Raw genomic sequence first — 18,113 nt, forward strand, 5'->3', positions numbered from 1 at the left:
CTGAGGGAGGTGGGTGCTCCTCTGTCCTGAGTCATGTGTGCAGAGCTGGACATAAACCACCTGAGATTTGCAGAGTAAGAGGCCAGGGTCACAGCCTCAGACTCTCAGGGAGTTGGCAGTTTCTGTGAAGGCAGCAGTACAGAGAAAGTGGAATCTTAGCAAGTGCTGCATTCCTATGGGATAGATCTGAGATGCCATGGATTTGTTTCTCATTTTGCAAAGGAACAATCTTATTCCAGAAGAACAGCATTTTTACCCGAGTCAAAATTCTTCCTCAATTATCCTCAGGATTCTCTTCAAACTGGAGGACATTAGTTGCTTTAACACAATTTGAGACAGTGATGGGCTGAGATGGTATAAAGTTGGGGCTGTGAGCTATTTTTGTGGAGATTTGTGTTTACTTTTCATTACAAGTCTCATTTCTCAAGCAGTCATCCTTATGATAAAATCTTCAAACTGCATTCCTCGTTGTTATGAACTCAAATGCATTGTCCCCTGCATCTCCATGTGCAAAAGCACAGGAGCTCCGCTGCCCCAGTCACTCTGTATGCAGCACTCCTGCATTAGCTTTCCCCAGTCCACTTCCTTCCAATACAGTCATTTAACAATCGAACAAACTTATCACAAACCTTTGTTATAATGGGAGTGCCTACTAAAATAAACGTTATAATTATTTGAATGCATTAATAATAGCCTCAGAGTACCCAAAATGTTTCAGTGTCACCTTAAGAAACAGAAGTTAAAAAGCACTCCCTTTGGTTTTATTTAAGTCCTAGCCTGGATTTGAATTCTCTGCTTCTCCCTTCCCTTGACTTCTGTATCTGTCTGTTGTATGAGTCTAAATGTGTCTCCCTGAATGCTGTCTTATATTGTTTGTTTCTGTGTCTGTGTAGGTTTGTCTCCAACAAAGGGCTCTGATCTATATTTATTGAAAAGCACAGAAATCATCACATGGGAAAGAGATGAGGGAGTTTACATAAATCTTTAACAGAGTTGTACTAAGGAATAAGTCAATGACTGAAAGATACCTAGTCACCCAGATAACAAGCAAACAAACATTATTTAACAACCTCTATACGTTGTCTTTAACATTTATGGCAGATATTATTTTATAAGACTGATTTCAACCCGTGTTTGCTGTTTCTAGCAATTACTCCATAACATACATGCACATATGATTTACTCTGGGTCAGGAGCATGGAAGTGTACAGAATTTAGGATTAAGGCTATGCATTCATTTAGGTTGTAAAGCTTGATTACAGTGGAACCCAAGGCAAGTTTGTTTGGTTCTTATACTGTTCTCTTAAAGGCAGTGTAAATAAACAGGCTGAGTACACTTTGGCATAGCAGACTGAAGTCTTAAGGAACCTTAGTAATTCTGAGTGAGGTCCAGCAAAAGTTCCAGTCTCTTAGAGTGTAAGAGATACTTTTTAATGTTGTATTTAGCACAGCAAATATTTCATCGATTCCAAGAAAAAGAAATGACTAAAAACAGTTAGATGCTTTTTACTTTGCATGTTTGGAATGCCCTCCTCTTTGATAAAGATTCTTTTCAGACTGGGGGTGGGTGTTCTGAGGAAGGGTTTCTCTCAGCAACACCTCTGGCTGTCTTGAAACACACTTTGTAGACCAGGCTGGCCTTCAACTCATTGAAGTCCACCTTCCTCTAAAGAGTCTAAAGATTCTTTACTCGAAACGTACATGTATTTCCTGGCATGATTATTTAGTTGTTCCCTTTTTAATATTCTCCAGTTACTTCTTACACCAGTTGAGACATTAAGACACCTTAAGAGGGAAAGATCCTCAAAGGTCACTCACACTGCCTATAATTCCAGAGTCATCTAAAAATGCCTCCTACTTTGCTCCACCCAGACTCTCAGCCAGCTTTGGTTTGGGAGGAGCTTCAGACTCAGAAGGTTGGAAGGAAACATAGCACTGTTTATGGTCTGGCAGGGTTCCTGGGTGGGGCTGATGGGTTGCAGGAGGAGGGACACTTCAACAGCAATCCTGACACCACAGCCCAGGGTTTGGTTACTTGCTTCTGTCTCCAGCAGTCAGACAAGCACCATGAAGAGGCTGCTGTGCTCTCTGCTGGGGCTGCTGTGTACCCAGGTTTGCTGTGAGTCTGATTGTCCACATTCAGGGGACAGAGAGGATTCTACTCAGCACATGGAGGGGTGGGGAAGCAGCTCAGGAGTCCTAAAGAGCTCCCACCTTCTCAAAGGATATGGGGATGGGGTTCAGATTTCTGTGGATGCTCAGTGACCTCCACCTGTGTCTCTTTCTCTGTTTCTAATCAGGGGTGAAAGGCCAACAAGTGAAGCAGAGCCCTGTGTCCTTGGTTCTGCAGGAGGGAGAGAATGCAGAGCTGCAGTGCAACTTTTCCACAGTTTTGAACAGTATGCAGTGGTTTCACCAAAGCCCTGGGGGACCCCTCATCACCCTGTTTTACAATCCTTCTGGAACAAAGCAGAGAGGAAGACTCAAGTCCACGACAGTCACTCAGGAACGCCGCAGCTCCTTGTACATTTCCTCCTCTCAGACCACAGACTCAGGCACTTATTTCTGTGCTATGATCCACAGTGCTCCCCACACACCTGCAGCCAGTACACAAACCTTCATCTGGGTGGGTGTGGCCTTTCCCAGTCACAAGGCATCAGGATGCCCCACAGAACATCTGTCTGGTCCAATTATTGGCAGAGTTTCTTTGTAGTATTGGCAGAGTTTCATCCTCAGGTAGGCTTTTAGACTCATAGGTTTAGGACTTTGGTCTTAATCTTCATTTCCCAATATATATTCCCTCCTGAAACACAAATGTCCAACTTGAAACAGAGAAGCTAATGGGAGGAATGAATCAACATGAACTTCTTTTGAGATTATAAACAACATTTCCCCCTTTCATTTCCTCTCTCCAAATACTCCCATAAACCCTCTCCTTTCTGCTTCAGATTTATGACCTTTTTTCAGTAATAGTGTGTGTATAATTTATATATATGTGCATGAATATATACAAACTAAATACAACCTGTTCAGTCTATATAATATTATTTTTATATATGTTATGTGTGTTTTCAGGGCTAACCATTTTCACTGGGACAACCAATTATTTATCGTACTCTCAATCTATAAACATTTGTTTTTATATCCGCAGACAAGTATAGTCTTCACCCATCATCAAAGAAACTTCTCTTTGCAACAGGTGGAGACAATACAAAAAAAAAATCACAACTAATTAAAATGCAGAGTTGTGAACCTCAACCTCAGTGGATACATTTATAAAACACACCTGCAACTAGGCTCAGGTAAAAGTGTGGAAAGGGGACAAAACAATTGCAAGAACCAGAGAATCAGGAAGTTTGTTGTGAGATTGTATCTCTTAACAGCATCAGAAGCCAAACACATAAAGTGTCACCAACATGACTGCCCAAACATGAGCTGAACAAGGATGATATTGTGGACATGCCAAACTAGACAGGGAAAAGCCCACAAGGGCAATGTGAACATTTAAGCCACAGTGTCCTGAACTCCTAAGGGTAAGGAGCAAAAGGAAATAAAGGCAAAGGCAGTCATCCAGGTAATGCTGATGTGAATATTGATGTCTTAAGCACATTCAGTGGGTCCAGCAATGATGAGCATGAGTATCTGGCCTACTGATGCCGAAGGAAAATATTCCCCAATATTTCTATTCTGTTAAACATATGTGAGTGACACTTAAGGCATATTTTCCCTCCACCTAAGTCCTGTTCATATCTGTTTTATTTCTATGAAGAGACACCATGACCATGGCAACTCTTATAAAGGAAAATATTAAATTGAGAATGATTTACAGGTTAGAGGTCTAGTCCATTATCATCACAGGAAGCATGGCAGCACACAGGCAGACATGGTGCTGGAGAGGTAGCTGAGAGTTCTGTAACTGGTTATGCAGGCAGCAGGAAAAGAGACGCTGAACTTGGCTAGAGCATTTGAAACCTCAAAGCTCATCCCTAGTGGCACTTTCTCCATCGAGGCCAATTTATTACAATAAGACCACAGTCACACCTCCTAATAGTGCCACTACCTATGAGCATATGAGGACATTTTCAGTTAAGCCCCCAAATCCACTCCCTGGCCACATAGGCTTAGAGTCAGAATGAAAAAAAAATGCCTTCAGTCCAACTTCAAAAGTTCCCTGTCTTAGGGTTTCTACTGCTGTGAAGGGATACCATCCATGATCACAGCAACTGTTGTTAAGGCAAACATTTCATTCAGGCTGGCATACAGTTCAGAGATCTAATCCATTGTCACCATGGTGTGACATGGTTGTTTGCAGGCAGACATGGTACTGGAGAAGAAGCTGAGAGTCCTACATCTTGATTTTCAGATAACAGGAAGTGCTCTGTCTCACTGGGTGTAGCTTGAGCAAAGGAGACCACAAATCCCACCCCCATAGTGAAACACTTCCTCCTACAAGGCCATATGGAGTCTGAGAAAACACACCTTCTAATAGTGTAACTCCCTTTTGGGGGCATTTTCTTTCAATCCACAACACCATTTATAGTCCATCCCTGTCTCAACTCCATTAAAAAGTCTCAAGTCTCTTCTGGGACTCATGGCATTCTCTCAACTGTAATATCCTATAAACTCAAAAATCAATAAACAGATCACATCCTGCCAACATAAAACACAGAATATAAATTACCTTTCTAAAGGGGAGGAGATAGAACATAGTGAAGAAATACTGGACCAAAACAAGACCAAAATCCAGCAGGGCAAACTCCAAACTCTGACTCTCCATGTCTGATACCAAAGTGCTATTCAGATCTGCAACTTGTTTGAATTTTGTTGATCAGACACATTTCTCTCTTTCTCTTGAATAGGTTCTACTCCATGTCAACAGCTTTCTTTAACACATATTCCATGGCAATGGCTTCTCCACCATCTTGGGGTCTCCAAGGCATTCCAAGCTTTACTTTCACAACTTTATAAAATGGCCTTTCTGGGCCTCCATTTAGGGACGCCCCTGCCACACGCCTGGCCTCAGCAGCTTTCTTAGTCATGAAGGGAGATTCCATAACCTCTTTTATGCTTGACTCTAAAGCCAGAACAATGTGGCCGAAGCTGTCAAGTTCTGCTGCTTGCTGAGGAAGTGATTCAGACACATTTTAACTACTTTTCTGTTATTGATAGTTTTCTTCACTGCCTAAGCTTGCCTGTCCTGGAAATTGCTCTGTAGACCAGGCTGGCCTCTAACTCAGAGATTTGCCTGCATCTGCCTCCAGAGTGCTAGGATTAAAAGCATTTGCCACCAAGCTTTTCTTTAATTCGTTTTCACAGTTGGGATATTAGCTGGGTGGTGTCTTGTCCTAGGGTTACCCGCCCCTTTGTTAATTTATCATCAGCCTTTTCTTTAAGCTTTTGCCTGGTGCTCCTTTTCTTCTCAAACTATACATTTTGTATTTACCTTTTCCAGCTTGCTTCTCTTTATTGTAGATTTGCATCATCATGTCCTCTGATAACCGAGTAACAGAGCCAATAGTAGGCTGTCTGGCAACCTCCTCTGGTAAAGCTGTTAATTCATAACTCTTCAATTTAGCCTCCTGCAGGCTTTTTGGAGAAGGGCAAAAAACAGCCACATTTTTAACCAAAATATCACAAGAATAGTTTCTAGGCCAGATATGAATATTCTTCTCATCTGAAATCTCTTGAGCTGGACCCCACAATCCAAATCACCCTCAGCATCACTGTCTTTGAATTTTCTACTAGTGTGGCCCATTAAGTGCTACTTAAAGCATTCTACTACTTCCCTAATCCAAAGTCTCAAAGTCCTCATTTCTCAGAAAAAGGGGGGGTGGGCACAGTCAGGCCTATGACAGAACCCCAGTCTTTGCTACCAATGTCCTAGTTAGGTTTCTATTGCTGTGAAAAAACACTGAGACCTTGGAAACTCTTATAAAGGAAAACATTTCATTCAGGCTGGCATACAGTTCAGAGATCTAGTCCATTGTCGCCATAGTGGGAAGCAGGCAGTCTGCAGGCAGACACGGTACCTGAGAGGTAGCTGAGAGTTCCACATCTGGACCAACAGGCCACTGGGCCTGGCTTGAGCACTTGGGACATCAAAGCCCATTCCCCAGTGACACATTTTCTCCATCAAGGCCACATCTACTACACCAAGGCCACATCTCCTAATAGTGCCATTCCTGTGGACGTATGGGGGTTGGGAGACATTTTCACACAAACCACCACAATAACCTTGGAGTTTTTCTGAATTAAAACCTCATGTACTCCAAAGAGTGTCCTCTACGTGCTTAAGAAGAATACATCCTTGACTAGACATCTGGGGATTATCCCTGCTTCACAGTGTTTCTAAAGTCTAATTCTTTTCTGTTCTGTTCAGCTTTCCTGTTTACTATTAACAATAAGTTGCTGAAGTCAACAACCACTGTGGTTAAATTATGTTTCTGCTAATAGCTCAGCTTTTGGGTTCTGCATTATAAGGCCTATTCTTGGGTACAAATATATTTATAATCTTTGTATTTTCCCAATAAATCTGATACATATACAAATACATTCCCTCTCCAGGATTCAACTCAGGGTCTCATGGACGCTAGAAAAACCTTCTGCCAGTGAGCTAAGAACTTAACCATAGATGGAGGAACCCCAGGACTTGCTGGCAAACTAGTCAGTAAACTCTGGTATCTGTGACAGAGCTTGTCTCAAAACATATGGTGGACTGCTGTGGGGGTCCCCTTTTCCTTTTCAGCCTGTTGACCCCCAGTGCTCAAGGGCAAAGAGGCAGAAGCAGCAACAGAATGCTTTGTATGAGGCCCATGAGCATGAACAGAGACAGCCCCCAGAAGGCTGCTTTTGGTGAAACAGCTCAACTTTATTCCAGAGTATAAGAAATATATATAGGGTTGGGGAGCCTGGGGAAAACCTTAGTTTGTATGAAGTGGCACAATCCTATCATGAGGCTTGGTATGTGGCTTTGTTTAAGCAGAACGTTTTTGGGCAACAAAAAATATTACCTTTTAACAATTAAAAAATTATAACTGATCAATGAAAGTAATTTATTAGTCTTACAAATTAGTTTAGATTGAACGATCAAGCTGTTTGATGAACTATCACCTCTTCTAATCAAGAGGTCTTGTTCAAATCTAATATTTATCAATCTTCATGGTATCTTTGCCTTTTCTTCTCCTGTGGAAACAAAAGCAAAACCTTTTGTACAACATAACACATATCCTGGTTCCCATTCTGAGGTCAATACATTTTTAAAAAGTACAGACTTTTAAATGAGAAGTTTTTTTCTACTCTCCAATGTCTTTTCATTGCTGTCATTCCTTTCTCAATAGCATTTAAAAATTCAGAGGTAACAAAGCGTTGTGCAATCTATCTCTGGGGCCTCTATTACCCCTTAATGTTTATTAAGTATATCTTTTAAATTGAAATTAGATCTTTCTATAATTGCTTATCCTGTAGGATTGCATGGTATATCTATAATATACTTTATGCTGTAATATGTAAAAAGGTTTCAGTTTACTGGGGAAATATGCTAAAATATTGTCATTCTTAATTTGTATAGCTATCTCCATGATGGCCATAACTTGTAACAGATTCATAACTACAGAATCAGCCTTTTCAGAACTAAAATAGTTGCCCATTGAAATCCTGAATATGCATCTTAGGTATGGTGCATATATTTATTTTTCCAAACTCTGAAAAATGAAAACATCCATTTGCTAAATTTCATATCTTTGAGTACCTTTTGGGTTACTTCTTGCAGGCAATAATGTTTGAGTATACAAAGAGTAAGTAGAGCATTTCCTTATACTTTCTTTGGCTTGTTGCCAGGTAGTAGAAAAAAACTTTCATCAAAACTTTGTTGTTAACATGGTGTTTCTTATGAAGTTCTGAGGCTTCTAGCACATTTCTTATCAATAACTGATCATCATTACCTTTTGCTAGAGGGCCTGGTAGACCTGTATGGGATCTGATATGTGTATATGCAAGGGATAGTTTCTATTTCTGTTTACTTGGTGTAGTTGGGTAAATAACAAAGCTAATTCTGAACTATCTGAAATAAGTTTAGCAGTTTCAGTATGTAAAACAACTCTTTCTGCATATTAAGAGTCAGTCACTATATTGAGAGTGACTTGAGAAAATCTAATAATACCTTGAGAATAGCATATATTTCTGACTATTAACTGGAATAACAAGGGATTTGAGACACTTTAATTACTTTTCTTGACTTGTAACCTGCCTTTCCTGATTTATTTGTATCAGTATAGAATGTAGGAGCTCCAGAAATTGGTATTTCTCACACAATGTGATAGAGTTCAATTAGCTCTTTTTATAAACTGAAGTTTCATTTGAGATATTTGTTGCTACTTTCTCCCCCCACATAGCTACAAAATCTTTGCCAATGTTCATTTTCTGCTCATAATGAGCAAATATCAGCATTATAAAAAGGTACCATAAATAATTTATGCTGGATTTATTCCTGTGTTGGATGCCAGGTAAACTGTTTATCTAAATTGTTCTATTACCAATAAAAACTGGGAGTCAGATATTGGTATAAAAACCTGATAGAACAAGAAATCAGTAAAGGAATGACCAGCTGATCCTATCTCTCTCCATGCTTCCCAGATCAAAATGATCCATGAATCTTTCTAAGCCCCTCCCTATTTTTTCCTGTGTCTCTCTATGGTATCCTGGGTCCTCCAAAATATCTATGGCTAATTCTGATTCAAGGCTAACTTCACTAACAATCTCAGAGTTCACAGTGTGATCAAATATCCTGCAACAGGTTGGCTTTAATTTCACCAAGAGGAAGAAGACAGGACTGTGAACGACAGCTGCATATAAAACCTTTTGTGAACAGCTTCGCACAAACCACATAGAGTGTGCAGCTCACACAGGAGCCAGCAGATCCTCTGAGGAATGGTCTGTGCTGTGATTGCTGTGTTGTTCCTGCCTATGCAGCTGTTGATCCTGATTCTCAAACCCTATTGTGTATTTTGAGTTTAACCTATTTTTAATTTAATTTACTCATTTCTACTTAATCTAATAGGGGTCTATTTCTTTTGCACATCAGTGAAACCCTTTATTTACACACAATTTCTTCTAAGCATTGGGAAAAACATTTTTTTAAATCTATGAACCTCACAGATACATTTTACTTTGTGTATCTTACTTCTCATTGGTGTGGATATACACTCATGTAAGAGGACGACCTGCTATAGCTGGTGTTCTCCACTGTGGGCTCTGGGGAATAAACTCAGGCCATCAGACTTACATGGCAAACACTTTATGCAGCAAGCCATCTCTCTTCCCTCACAAATACATTTTCAGGAGTTGTAGTTACTTAGGAACCCTAGCAAGACTTTTCAGAAGTATTCTGTAAATTCTGGGCTTCACCATTTTCTCCATTGACCTCTTACTGGAGTTAATCTGTGTGTCTTCTCACTGTGTGCAGGAAAAAAAAAGACAGAGAAAATAAAGCAGGCTTTCAATTACTGCAATCTGCACACTCTCCATCCCATCTCAGAACACGGTCTAGTGGCAGTATGCCGTGGCCACCACCAGATGGCAGTGCCTCTCTGTCAGAAGGGTGGGGGTTGGTTGGGGGTTTGTGGTGAACCAAGCCTGTTTCTGACTGGTTAAGCAAAAACCTGAGACTCTAAGGACCAAAGATTAAATATAAACTCATCAATCAGAACTGACTCTTCTGTTTTAGGAACCGGGCTCCACTTCAGGGTACAGCACAGTGTTTCCTGTGACATCAATAAAGAAAGAATGAACAAATTTCTGGAAGTGTCTTTGATGACACTATGGTTTCAACTGGCCAGTAAGTTGGGGCTGATAGTGATGGGAATGGGGAGACCTAAGTTCAGAGGTCATGTGAATGAGAAGTGTTCATCTGGAAATGCAATTTGAAAACATAATTACTGACTCTTGTTTTTTCATTAGGGGTAAACAGCCAACAGGGAGAAGAAAATCCTCAGGCTCTGAGCATCCAGGAAAGTGAAGATGTCACCATGAACTGCAGCTACAAAACTTATTCAGTCACTCTACAGTGGTACAAACAAGAATCAGGCAGAGGCCCTGTTATGCTAATCCTACTGCGTTCAAATGAGAAAGAGAAACACAGTGGAAGACTAAGAGCGACCTTTAACACCTCTACCCAGAGCAGTTCCCTGACTATCACTGATGCCCAGGCTGCAGACACTGCTGTTTACTTCTGTGCTACAGATGCACAGTGTGCAGCAGGCACCTGCAGCCCTGACACAAACCCACAGAGTTCTTTCCTAGACCCTAACAGTGAACGGAATGGTGCTTACGTTGTCCCATAAGTGTCTGCTGGTAACTGGAAAAGAGAACCTGTTTAAATGTGTCATTTCTCTTTGTTTGTTTGTTTGTTTGTTTGTTTTTTAGCTCCTTGGGCTAGGGCAGAGAGCAGCAGTACGCTGAAATGGTTTACTCTGCATGTCCTGGCCATGGGTCCTCAAGCTCAAAATCAGGACAACCTCTCCAATTTCTGCCTGTAAAATCTGGGCCACTAAATATAAGGAGCCTTCAGGTTTTGGTTTTAATAAGCACTGTATCCTTGTTCAGGATGAAGAAAGATCCATCTGTCCCTTGTACTGGCCTAAGGTCCAGTTGGCTCCTTGAGAGAACAAAATCATTCTTACATCTCTCCGGTTCCAGGACAGTGAGCTTGGATCTGACATTAGACCGAGAAGCCTTCTAAACACTTTAATTAAGCCTCTCCTTTTACAGTTGGGAATTGAAGCCATTGCACAGAAGGGAGGCCAAGATCTGAGTCTCAGAAGAACAGAACCAAACATCTCAATCATATTGTGCCTTTAAGAGTTCTGTGATTTCCAGGCCCTGATTAACTCACTGGGAAAATGAAAATCTATACGAAAGTCAGTTCCCCATCCCTGTGGGGAAGCTTTTCCCTTGCGGCCACCTTCTGATGAGCCCTATGGAAGAAAGAATACTGAAACTGCTGTGGGGGGACATGTAAGAAGAACAAGTGCCTTTAATAATAGGAAATTAAATCAGTTTTGGAGAGCACATGAGCAGCACATCCCAGATGAGGAAAACTGGGGCTAGGAAGGAGCACATGGGATGCAGGAGATTGGAAGTCTGTGTGCTGTGACAAGATCGTCTGTCCTTGCCATCATCACTGCATTCATTCTTAAGAACTAACGCTTATCCCACCTTCTGATGAGAGTGCTCATCCACCACATTTACACACAACCTAGGAACCCTTCCAAGAGGTGGTACTCCCCACAGAGCTTGTCCCTCCCACATCAATCAATATTCAAGATGTCCCACACACTCGATTACAGGCCAATCTGGTGGAAGCAATTTTTCAATTTAGGATCCCTCTTTCCAGGTAACTCTAGTTTGTGTCAAGTAGAAAAAAAAAAATGAGCTTCACAAGATGTTTGTCCAATAATGTTAATGTGTTGTTAAGATTTAGAGAGATGGTTTCCCACATGCGCACAGCATGGACTGGCCAAACCTCATCTCCCCTCTTTGTGGACCCTTCCCATGCCCTCTAGGCTTTTAGGTGAACTTCTTTTTAGCATCCAGGAAGAAGAACACATCTCCAGCATAGGCTATCATTAGTGTTTTTTTTTTTAATCTTAGCCATTCTGACAGGTGTAAAATGATATCTCATAGTTGTCTCCAGTTTAGTGTTTTTATGGGACTTCTGAGTGAATGAAAGAATGGGTCTCTCATTCTCATGTCTTCTCTTGGGCTCTTTTCATTCTGTTGGTTTGTCTTGTCCCATTTCAGTGTGATAGGCTTTATTTAATCTTAGTATAGTTTCTTTTGTTACATTTTGTTGTTATCTCTTAGGATCCTGTTCTTTTTTAAATTTATTTATTAAAAATTTCTACTTCCTCCCCTCCTCCCATTTCCCTCCCACTCCCTCCACTCCCCCTCCCTTTCCAATCCTAAGAGAAGTCAGGGTGCCCTGACCTGTGGGAAGTCCAAGGCCCTCCCCGCTCCATCCATGTCTAGGAAGGTGTGCATTCAAACAGACTAAGCTCCCAAAAAGCCAGTACATGCAGCAGAATCAAAATCCAGTGCCATTATCATTGGCTTTAGAGGCCTGTTCTTTCCTAAAGAGAGAGAGAAAAGGAGTGGATTCAGATGGGAGGGGATGTGGGGAGGAACTAGGAGCCAGGTGCAGTAGTACATGTCTAGAGATCAGAGGCGAACAAAGACTAGCACCTGAAAAGTACTTTGTCTTCCCATAATTTCAATCCAGACATATCAATTGAACTAAACCACTTGGTTAAAAACTGTCTGGGATACAATGTAGAGAACGTGCTGGAAAAAAACCCACATTTCAACATATATTCTTAATTTAGTATTGGTTTTATTGAGGAGAGAAGACTATTAAATTACCTTCAGACCAAATGAATAATTCTACTCCTAAGTTGATAAACTTGCAGAATTATTTTTATGGAATGCCTAACTGCCTAATCAACTTTTAACAAAGATGTTTCAAACTGATTTTTCCAAAAAATAGAATTGTGATTCAATGAGGTAAAATATTTTAACTTAGACCTCTTATTATAATCATATTGTGAAAGCCTTTTGTGCAACAAGAATAAATATAAAGTGTTCCACAAACCTTGTCAGGGCAAAAAGATTTTGAAAACTATCTATAAATACATTACTCTTATTTGGAGGCTTCCTGATGAGGGACCATTTTAGGTGGGATTCATGCTAGCCTGTCCAGTGTGCAAATGAGGAGTTACACACTGCCAGAATGACAGCTACCATGTCAATGAACATCAGATAATAGAGTGCAGTGTCTATCTTGTGTCTAAACAAATGTGTCTCAGGAGGAGAGGGAGGAGACAGAAAAGGAGAGGGAGGAAAAGAGAGAGGAAGTTAGAGCATCAAAATAGGTAGGTGAAAGGAAAATTGAGGTGATAACAGGCATTAATGCTTAAGTAAGTGGTTTCTCATTGAATTGATGCTATTATTTCTTTCACAAGACATTAGCAATGTTCTTTCTTTCATATGCTAGGTTGAGGACATGTGGAAGATACCCATGTGATCCCTCTGAACTTCGCCAGCTATTTGGCTCATCTACTGACACTTTCTAGTCAAGGAGTCAGGCAGAGAGGCTTATTAGTCATAGAGACTCTAAATCCCCCTTATAATGTGAGAATAATTTCCCATCCCTAGAGGAATTAAGGACATTATACCTCAGCTAGGCTACAAAGACCAAGGATCCCAAGTTCACAGATAGAATACTAGTGTGGCAGGCCAAGATATTAGAAAAGGTATGATCTTGATAATGTGCCCGTTGGCACAGGGCCTTGCTTTCAGAGGAGGAAAGAGGTGATGGGGCAAACCCAACTATTCCTCAGAGTCTAGTAGGCGGGCCAATGGGTTATCCAACAGTGAATGGTTTCACATTACATCCAAGTCCTGATTGATTCAGGTTGCAAGCACATTAAAGGTGGAGAGAGCAATGCACAAAAGACATAATAGAGTACATGGACCATGAAGCTATTATTGCAGACTGCCGGACACCTGAGGGTTATTCTAACTTCTGCAGGCTCCAGCCTCTGCTACAGTCTAGTGAATTTCCTGTTATTTTAGGGGGGTGCTGAAATTATTCATCACCCACCCCACATCTCAGAGATCTTGACCTCACTCATAATACCTCTACTTTGTCATTAAGGCATCCCTGCCTAGAACATTTTGTTAGGTCTGTGTTGGGCAGTAGAGGAAAGTAAAATCAGTCGGCCCTTTAAGCTGTTCCACCCTCCAACTGCTTACCTGGCTTTCTATTCTGCATCTAGTATAATAGTCTGTGCTTTTGTTCTGAAAAGACAATGAAAGTAGATAGACATAAACTACATTTGATGCAAAGGATTTCAGATCGTTGCTCATTAGCCCTGTTACTCACCTACTTATAGCCACTGTCTTTGTCTTACTCTGGTTTGACTTAACCACAACCCATGAGCTTTGCAATACTTGCCCTTGTTATCATTTTGTTCTACACAAAAAGACACAGGTTCAGTAACCTGATGTTCCCTTACACCAAATGACAGGGTAACATAGGAGATCTTGAAAGACTGGAGGCATAAGCTTGGTCATTAAAGTGCTTATTGTGTAATTATGAGTCCCCTAGTTCAATCCCCAACACCACCTCAAAATAAAACTAGCAAATGGTCATTCCTAAAAGCACATATTCATAATAAACACTCAATAGACTCAGTAGGTTGTACTTATAGATCTATTCTTATGTATTATATATTATATATAACATGCATATAACATACATACAATGTGTGTGTGCATGTAACAATAATAGTTGAAAAAGAAGGGCATGAATTTGACAGGAAGTAGAGAAATACAAAAGGGAGAGGAGAGGTGCCTGCCTGGATCTGCATTCTTTTCTTCTTTCTCCCAGCATTCAGTTTACTTTTGTCACTGCCATAATCCAAAGCAGCTTCTTTATTAACCATTGGTAATAAAATTCATTCACAGCATACAGAAGGGAATCCCACATCACATACACATAAAGCATACACATGGGAGATATGGAGAGAGAGAAAGAGAGGAGAGAGAAAGAGGAGGGGGGAGAGAGAGAAGACTGATTTACATAGATTTCAATGATATGGTTGCTTTTCATAATCTCAGCATACTTGAGAGATACCTCAAACTTTAGCCATCCCAAATAATATGATCTGGGAATCTTAGAAAGATGAGTGAATCCGCCTAGTGCCCAGCTCATAATCATAATACATTGCATTTTTAAGTGAACTGCATAAGCACAATATCCCAAACAAAAGAGAAACATATATTGTTTTGTAACAAAACAAAAAAGCTTTAAATTTGTATCAATATACCAAAATCCATGCCAATGCAAAATATCTGAGATTAATAGTTGTCAATTTCCTATATCCTCCTAAATGGTAACAAATATCCACAATCCACCAAATAACCTATCCCACCTCTTGGGAATATGAGCATTGTCTTCTCTAGACTGCTTCCTATTGCCTGTGGATGAAGTCATCTTTAGGAGTCCCTGAGAAAATTGAGGTAATAGTCATGTCCCGGGAAGGCCAGCTGTAACCTTTGTTGATACATATTACCTGTCAAGATTCAGGAGGTCTCCTCCAATCAAACCTGATCAATATTAACCCTGAAAGTATCTACACCTCTTCTTCAAAGCATTTTTTGGCTTCCATTTGACTTTCATTTTAAAGTTAAGGCATTCTTGAAATATCTAGGCTGGTTTATTTCAGCAGTCCTTCTTTCAATCCCACGTCTCTTAGCAGGTGTCACTTGCTTATCAGCTATCAAAAAATTTAAAGTCAATACAACAACAAACAGGATCAAGACTTACTGTGTATTTCCCATCTCTATGTGGCTTATTCTTTTTCGTGTTATTTTACTTCTCTCTTTAAATACTTTATTATTTTTGAAATATTTATTCTTTCTGTGACTGTTTATATCCTTTATATTTCCTTTCTTAAGCCTCCATTTTTAAACACACTGAAACCTGATTAGAGGTTTTTTTTTCCCCATCTGGATCTCTTTTACTACATAGCTCTAGTTTTTTGTTTGTTTGTTTGTTGTTTTGTGACTGCACGAGCCTTTAAACTGCTAAAATGGTGCCTAGGACCATCACTGTGGCTTTAGTGGCTGGCTCTGCCCACTTCTAAGATCTTCAAAGCCAAATCTAAAGCTTGCAGGCCAGTGGGAGGTAGGTGACAAGAACTGCATTCAATCCCCTAGCTCTGAAATGCCAGTGTCTTGCACTGTGGAAGGTGTTTTCACTTCATTTTTTTTCTAATTAGCGTGAAAAGGCTGTTTAAGTGTTTTGCTATGTGGCAGAGTATTTTAAAGAAGCCTCATCCATTTTTTGTTCTGTTTTGCTTTGGGTTTTTGTTTGTTTTCGTTAGCATTATCAGGCCCTATGTGGATATTCAAGCCTCATGTTGGTACACCAAAATGTAGTTGAGGTTATTTTTTTTTCTGCTCTTTGGGGGCCAGCCACCCAGCTCCCAAATAAATACAGAGAAACTTATTCTTACTTAGGAATGCCTCCCCTTAACTTGGTTTATTTCTAGACAGCTTCTCTAATGTAAATTGTCCTGTTTCTCTTTAACTATGTTTTGCCTCTAGGCTTTTTATTTTTCTTTATTCTATGAACTTTCTTTACTTCTTACCCCATGGCTTTCTGTGTGGCTGGGTGACTGACCACATCCTCCTCCCCTTCTCCTTTTCTTCCTCCTTGCTCCTATATATTTTTTCTAGCCTAGCTTTCTCCTCCTACTTATTCTCTCTTCCTGACAGCCCCACCCATTTCTCTCTCCTGCTTAACTATTGAATTTCCAGGTCTTTATTAGGCCAATCAGGTGTTTTAGACAGGCAAAGTAACACAGACTTAGAGTTAAGCAAATGCAACACATCTTTGCTGCAATAAACAAATGTTCCACACTATAAACAAATGCAACACATCTAAAACTAATATTCTACACCAAGGAAGCCTGCGTGGGATCGACATTGGCCCTCTGCATTATGTAGCTTGGTATATTTGTGGAACACCTGACAATAAGAGCAGGGCTGCCCCTGGTGCTTTTGTTGGCTCTTGGGAACCTATTCTTCATGCTGAATTGCCTTGCCCAGACTGAATACAGGGGAGGCCTTATGGCAGCTTAATAGGCCATGATTTGCTGATGCCCACGGTAAATGTGTCCCTTTCTTGATAAATAGAGAGGGGGCGCACTGGAGGGGATGGAGGGGAGAATGGAAAAGAGAATGTGAGAAGTAGAGGGAGGAGAGGCTGTAGTCAGGAAGTAAAATTTTAAAAATTTAGCAGAACCAGGGAGGAATGCTGCTTTATGGTTTGCTTTTTGTGGCTTTCTCAACTTGCTCTCTCATACAAGCCAGGACCAGGTAACTGTCCAGTAGTGGAGTTGTCCACAATGAGCTGGGTTGTTCCAAATCAATCAATAATCAAGAAAGCACCTTCAGAGACATTCCCACAGGATAATCTGAAGGAAGAAAATACTTAATTGGGGTTCTCTCATCCCAGGTGACTCTCGTTTGTATCAAGATGGCAAATCAACCATAGAATTTACCCTTTATCAACTTGACACCCAGACATCATTATTAAAAAAAAACTTTCATTTCTTGTTATTTCTAAGATCTCATGTTAATATCATAATATAAAGCATGGCATAACATTAAAAGTCTCACAGTTTTTAAAATATTTTAACACTTTAAAAGTTCAATCTCTAAAATACCCAAACCCTCTTTCAGATTCAAAGGCAAGATATATATATATATATATATATATATATATATATGTGTGTGTGTGTGTGTGTATATATATGTGTGTGTGTGTGTGTGTGTGCACAGTTACAGTCAGATCAAAGCAAACACAACATTCTCAAGTGCAAATCAGATAATGTCACTCAGTCTCCAGTCTCTGGAGCTCACTCATGGTCTTCTGGATTCCAAAGGGCTTGGACAGTTCAATTTACCTGGCTTTTCAAGCCAAGGCACACATAGCTTGTCCTATGCTTAGACAATCTCTACTCCATAACTGCTACAGTCTTGGTGGTCATCCACAGTAGTCAAGACATCTTTATCATGCTGGGGTCTGCACTACAACCTAGGCTTTACCTTTACTGATAGCCTCTGGTGGTATCTTCAGAAACTCTGGCCTTACCTCAAGGGCACAAACCTCAAATTCTCTCTATATAATCTCTTCAGTCATTATGCTTTTCTTGAAGACATTTATATATTATTGACCAAATTTGGTTGCCATCTTAAGATACAGTTTTGGTCCTCTCTGGACCACATCTGTGTGTAAACGCTGATTAAATGCTTCTAAGATTTCATCTTAATGATACTGGTCTCTTATTAATCACAGATAATTCTTCAGATCCATCTCACTAGCATAAACTATCTCAGTAAAGCAAAAGTTTCACTTCAGAGGTGTTGGTCTCTTGTCAATCAAAGCCGATTGTTCAGCCTTAATTGACCAAAAACTATAGATTCTTAACTCAAAATATCGCATGAATATTCCAGAGTTTGTGGGGGACTTTCAAGCATCCCTCTGAAAC

At 40.3% G+C, this 18,113-nt stretch overlaps 1 gene segment (V, D, J or C); it reads left to right on the forward strand.

Moving 5' to 3' along the window:
• Positions 1-2,049: 2,049 nt before the first annotated feature.
• On the forward strand, positions 2,050-6,856 carry LOC121676969. The segment is given in 3 exon segments: positions 2,050-2,119; positions 2,301-2,626; positions 6,746-6,856. Coding segments are annotated over 3 exon segments (489 nt in total).
• Positions 6,857-18,113: the final 11,257 nt, after the last annotated feature.

The sequence above is a fragment of the Arvicola amphibius genome, chromosome 13 (assembly GCF_903992535.2).
Source record: "Arvicola amphibius chromosome 13, mArvAmp1.2, whole genome shotgun sequence".
In the NCBI taxonomy this organism is placed as follows: domain Eukaryota; kingdom Metazoa; phylum Chordata; class Mammalia; order Rodentia; family Cricetidae; genus Arvicola; species Arvicola amphibius.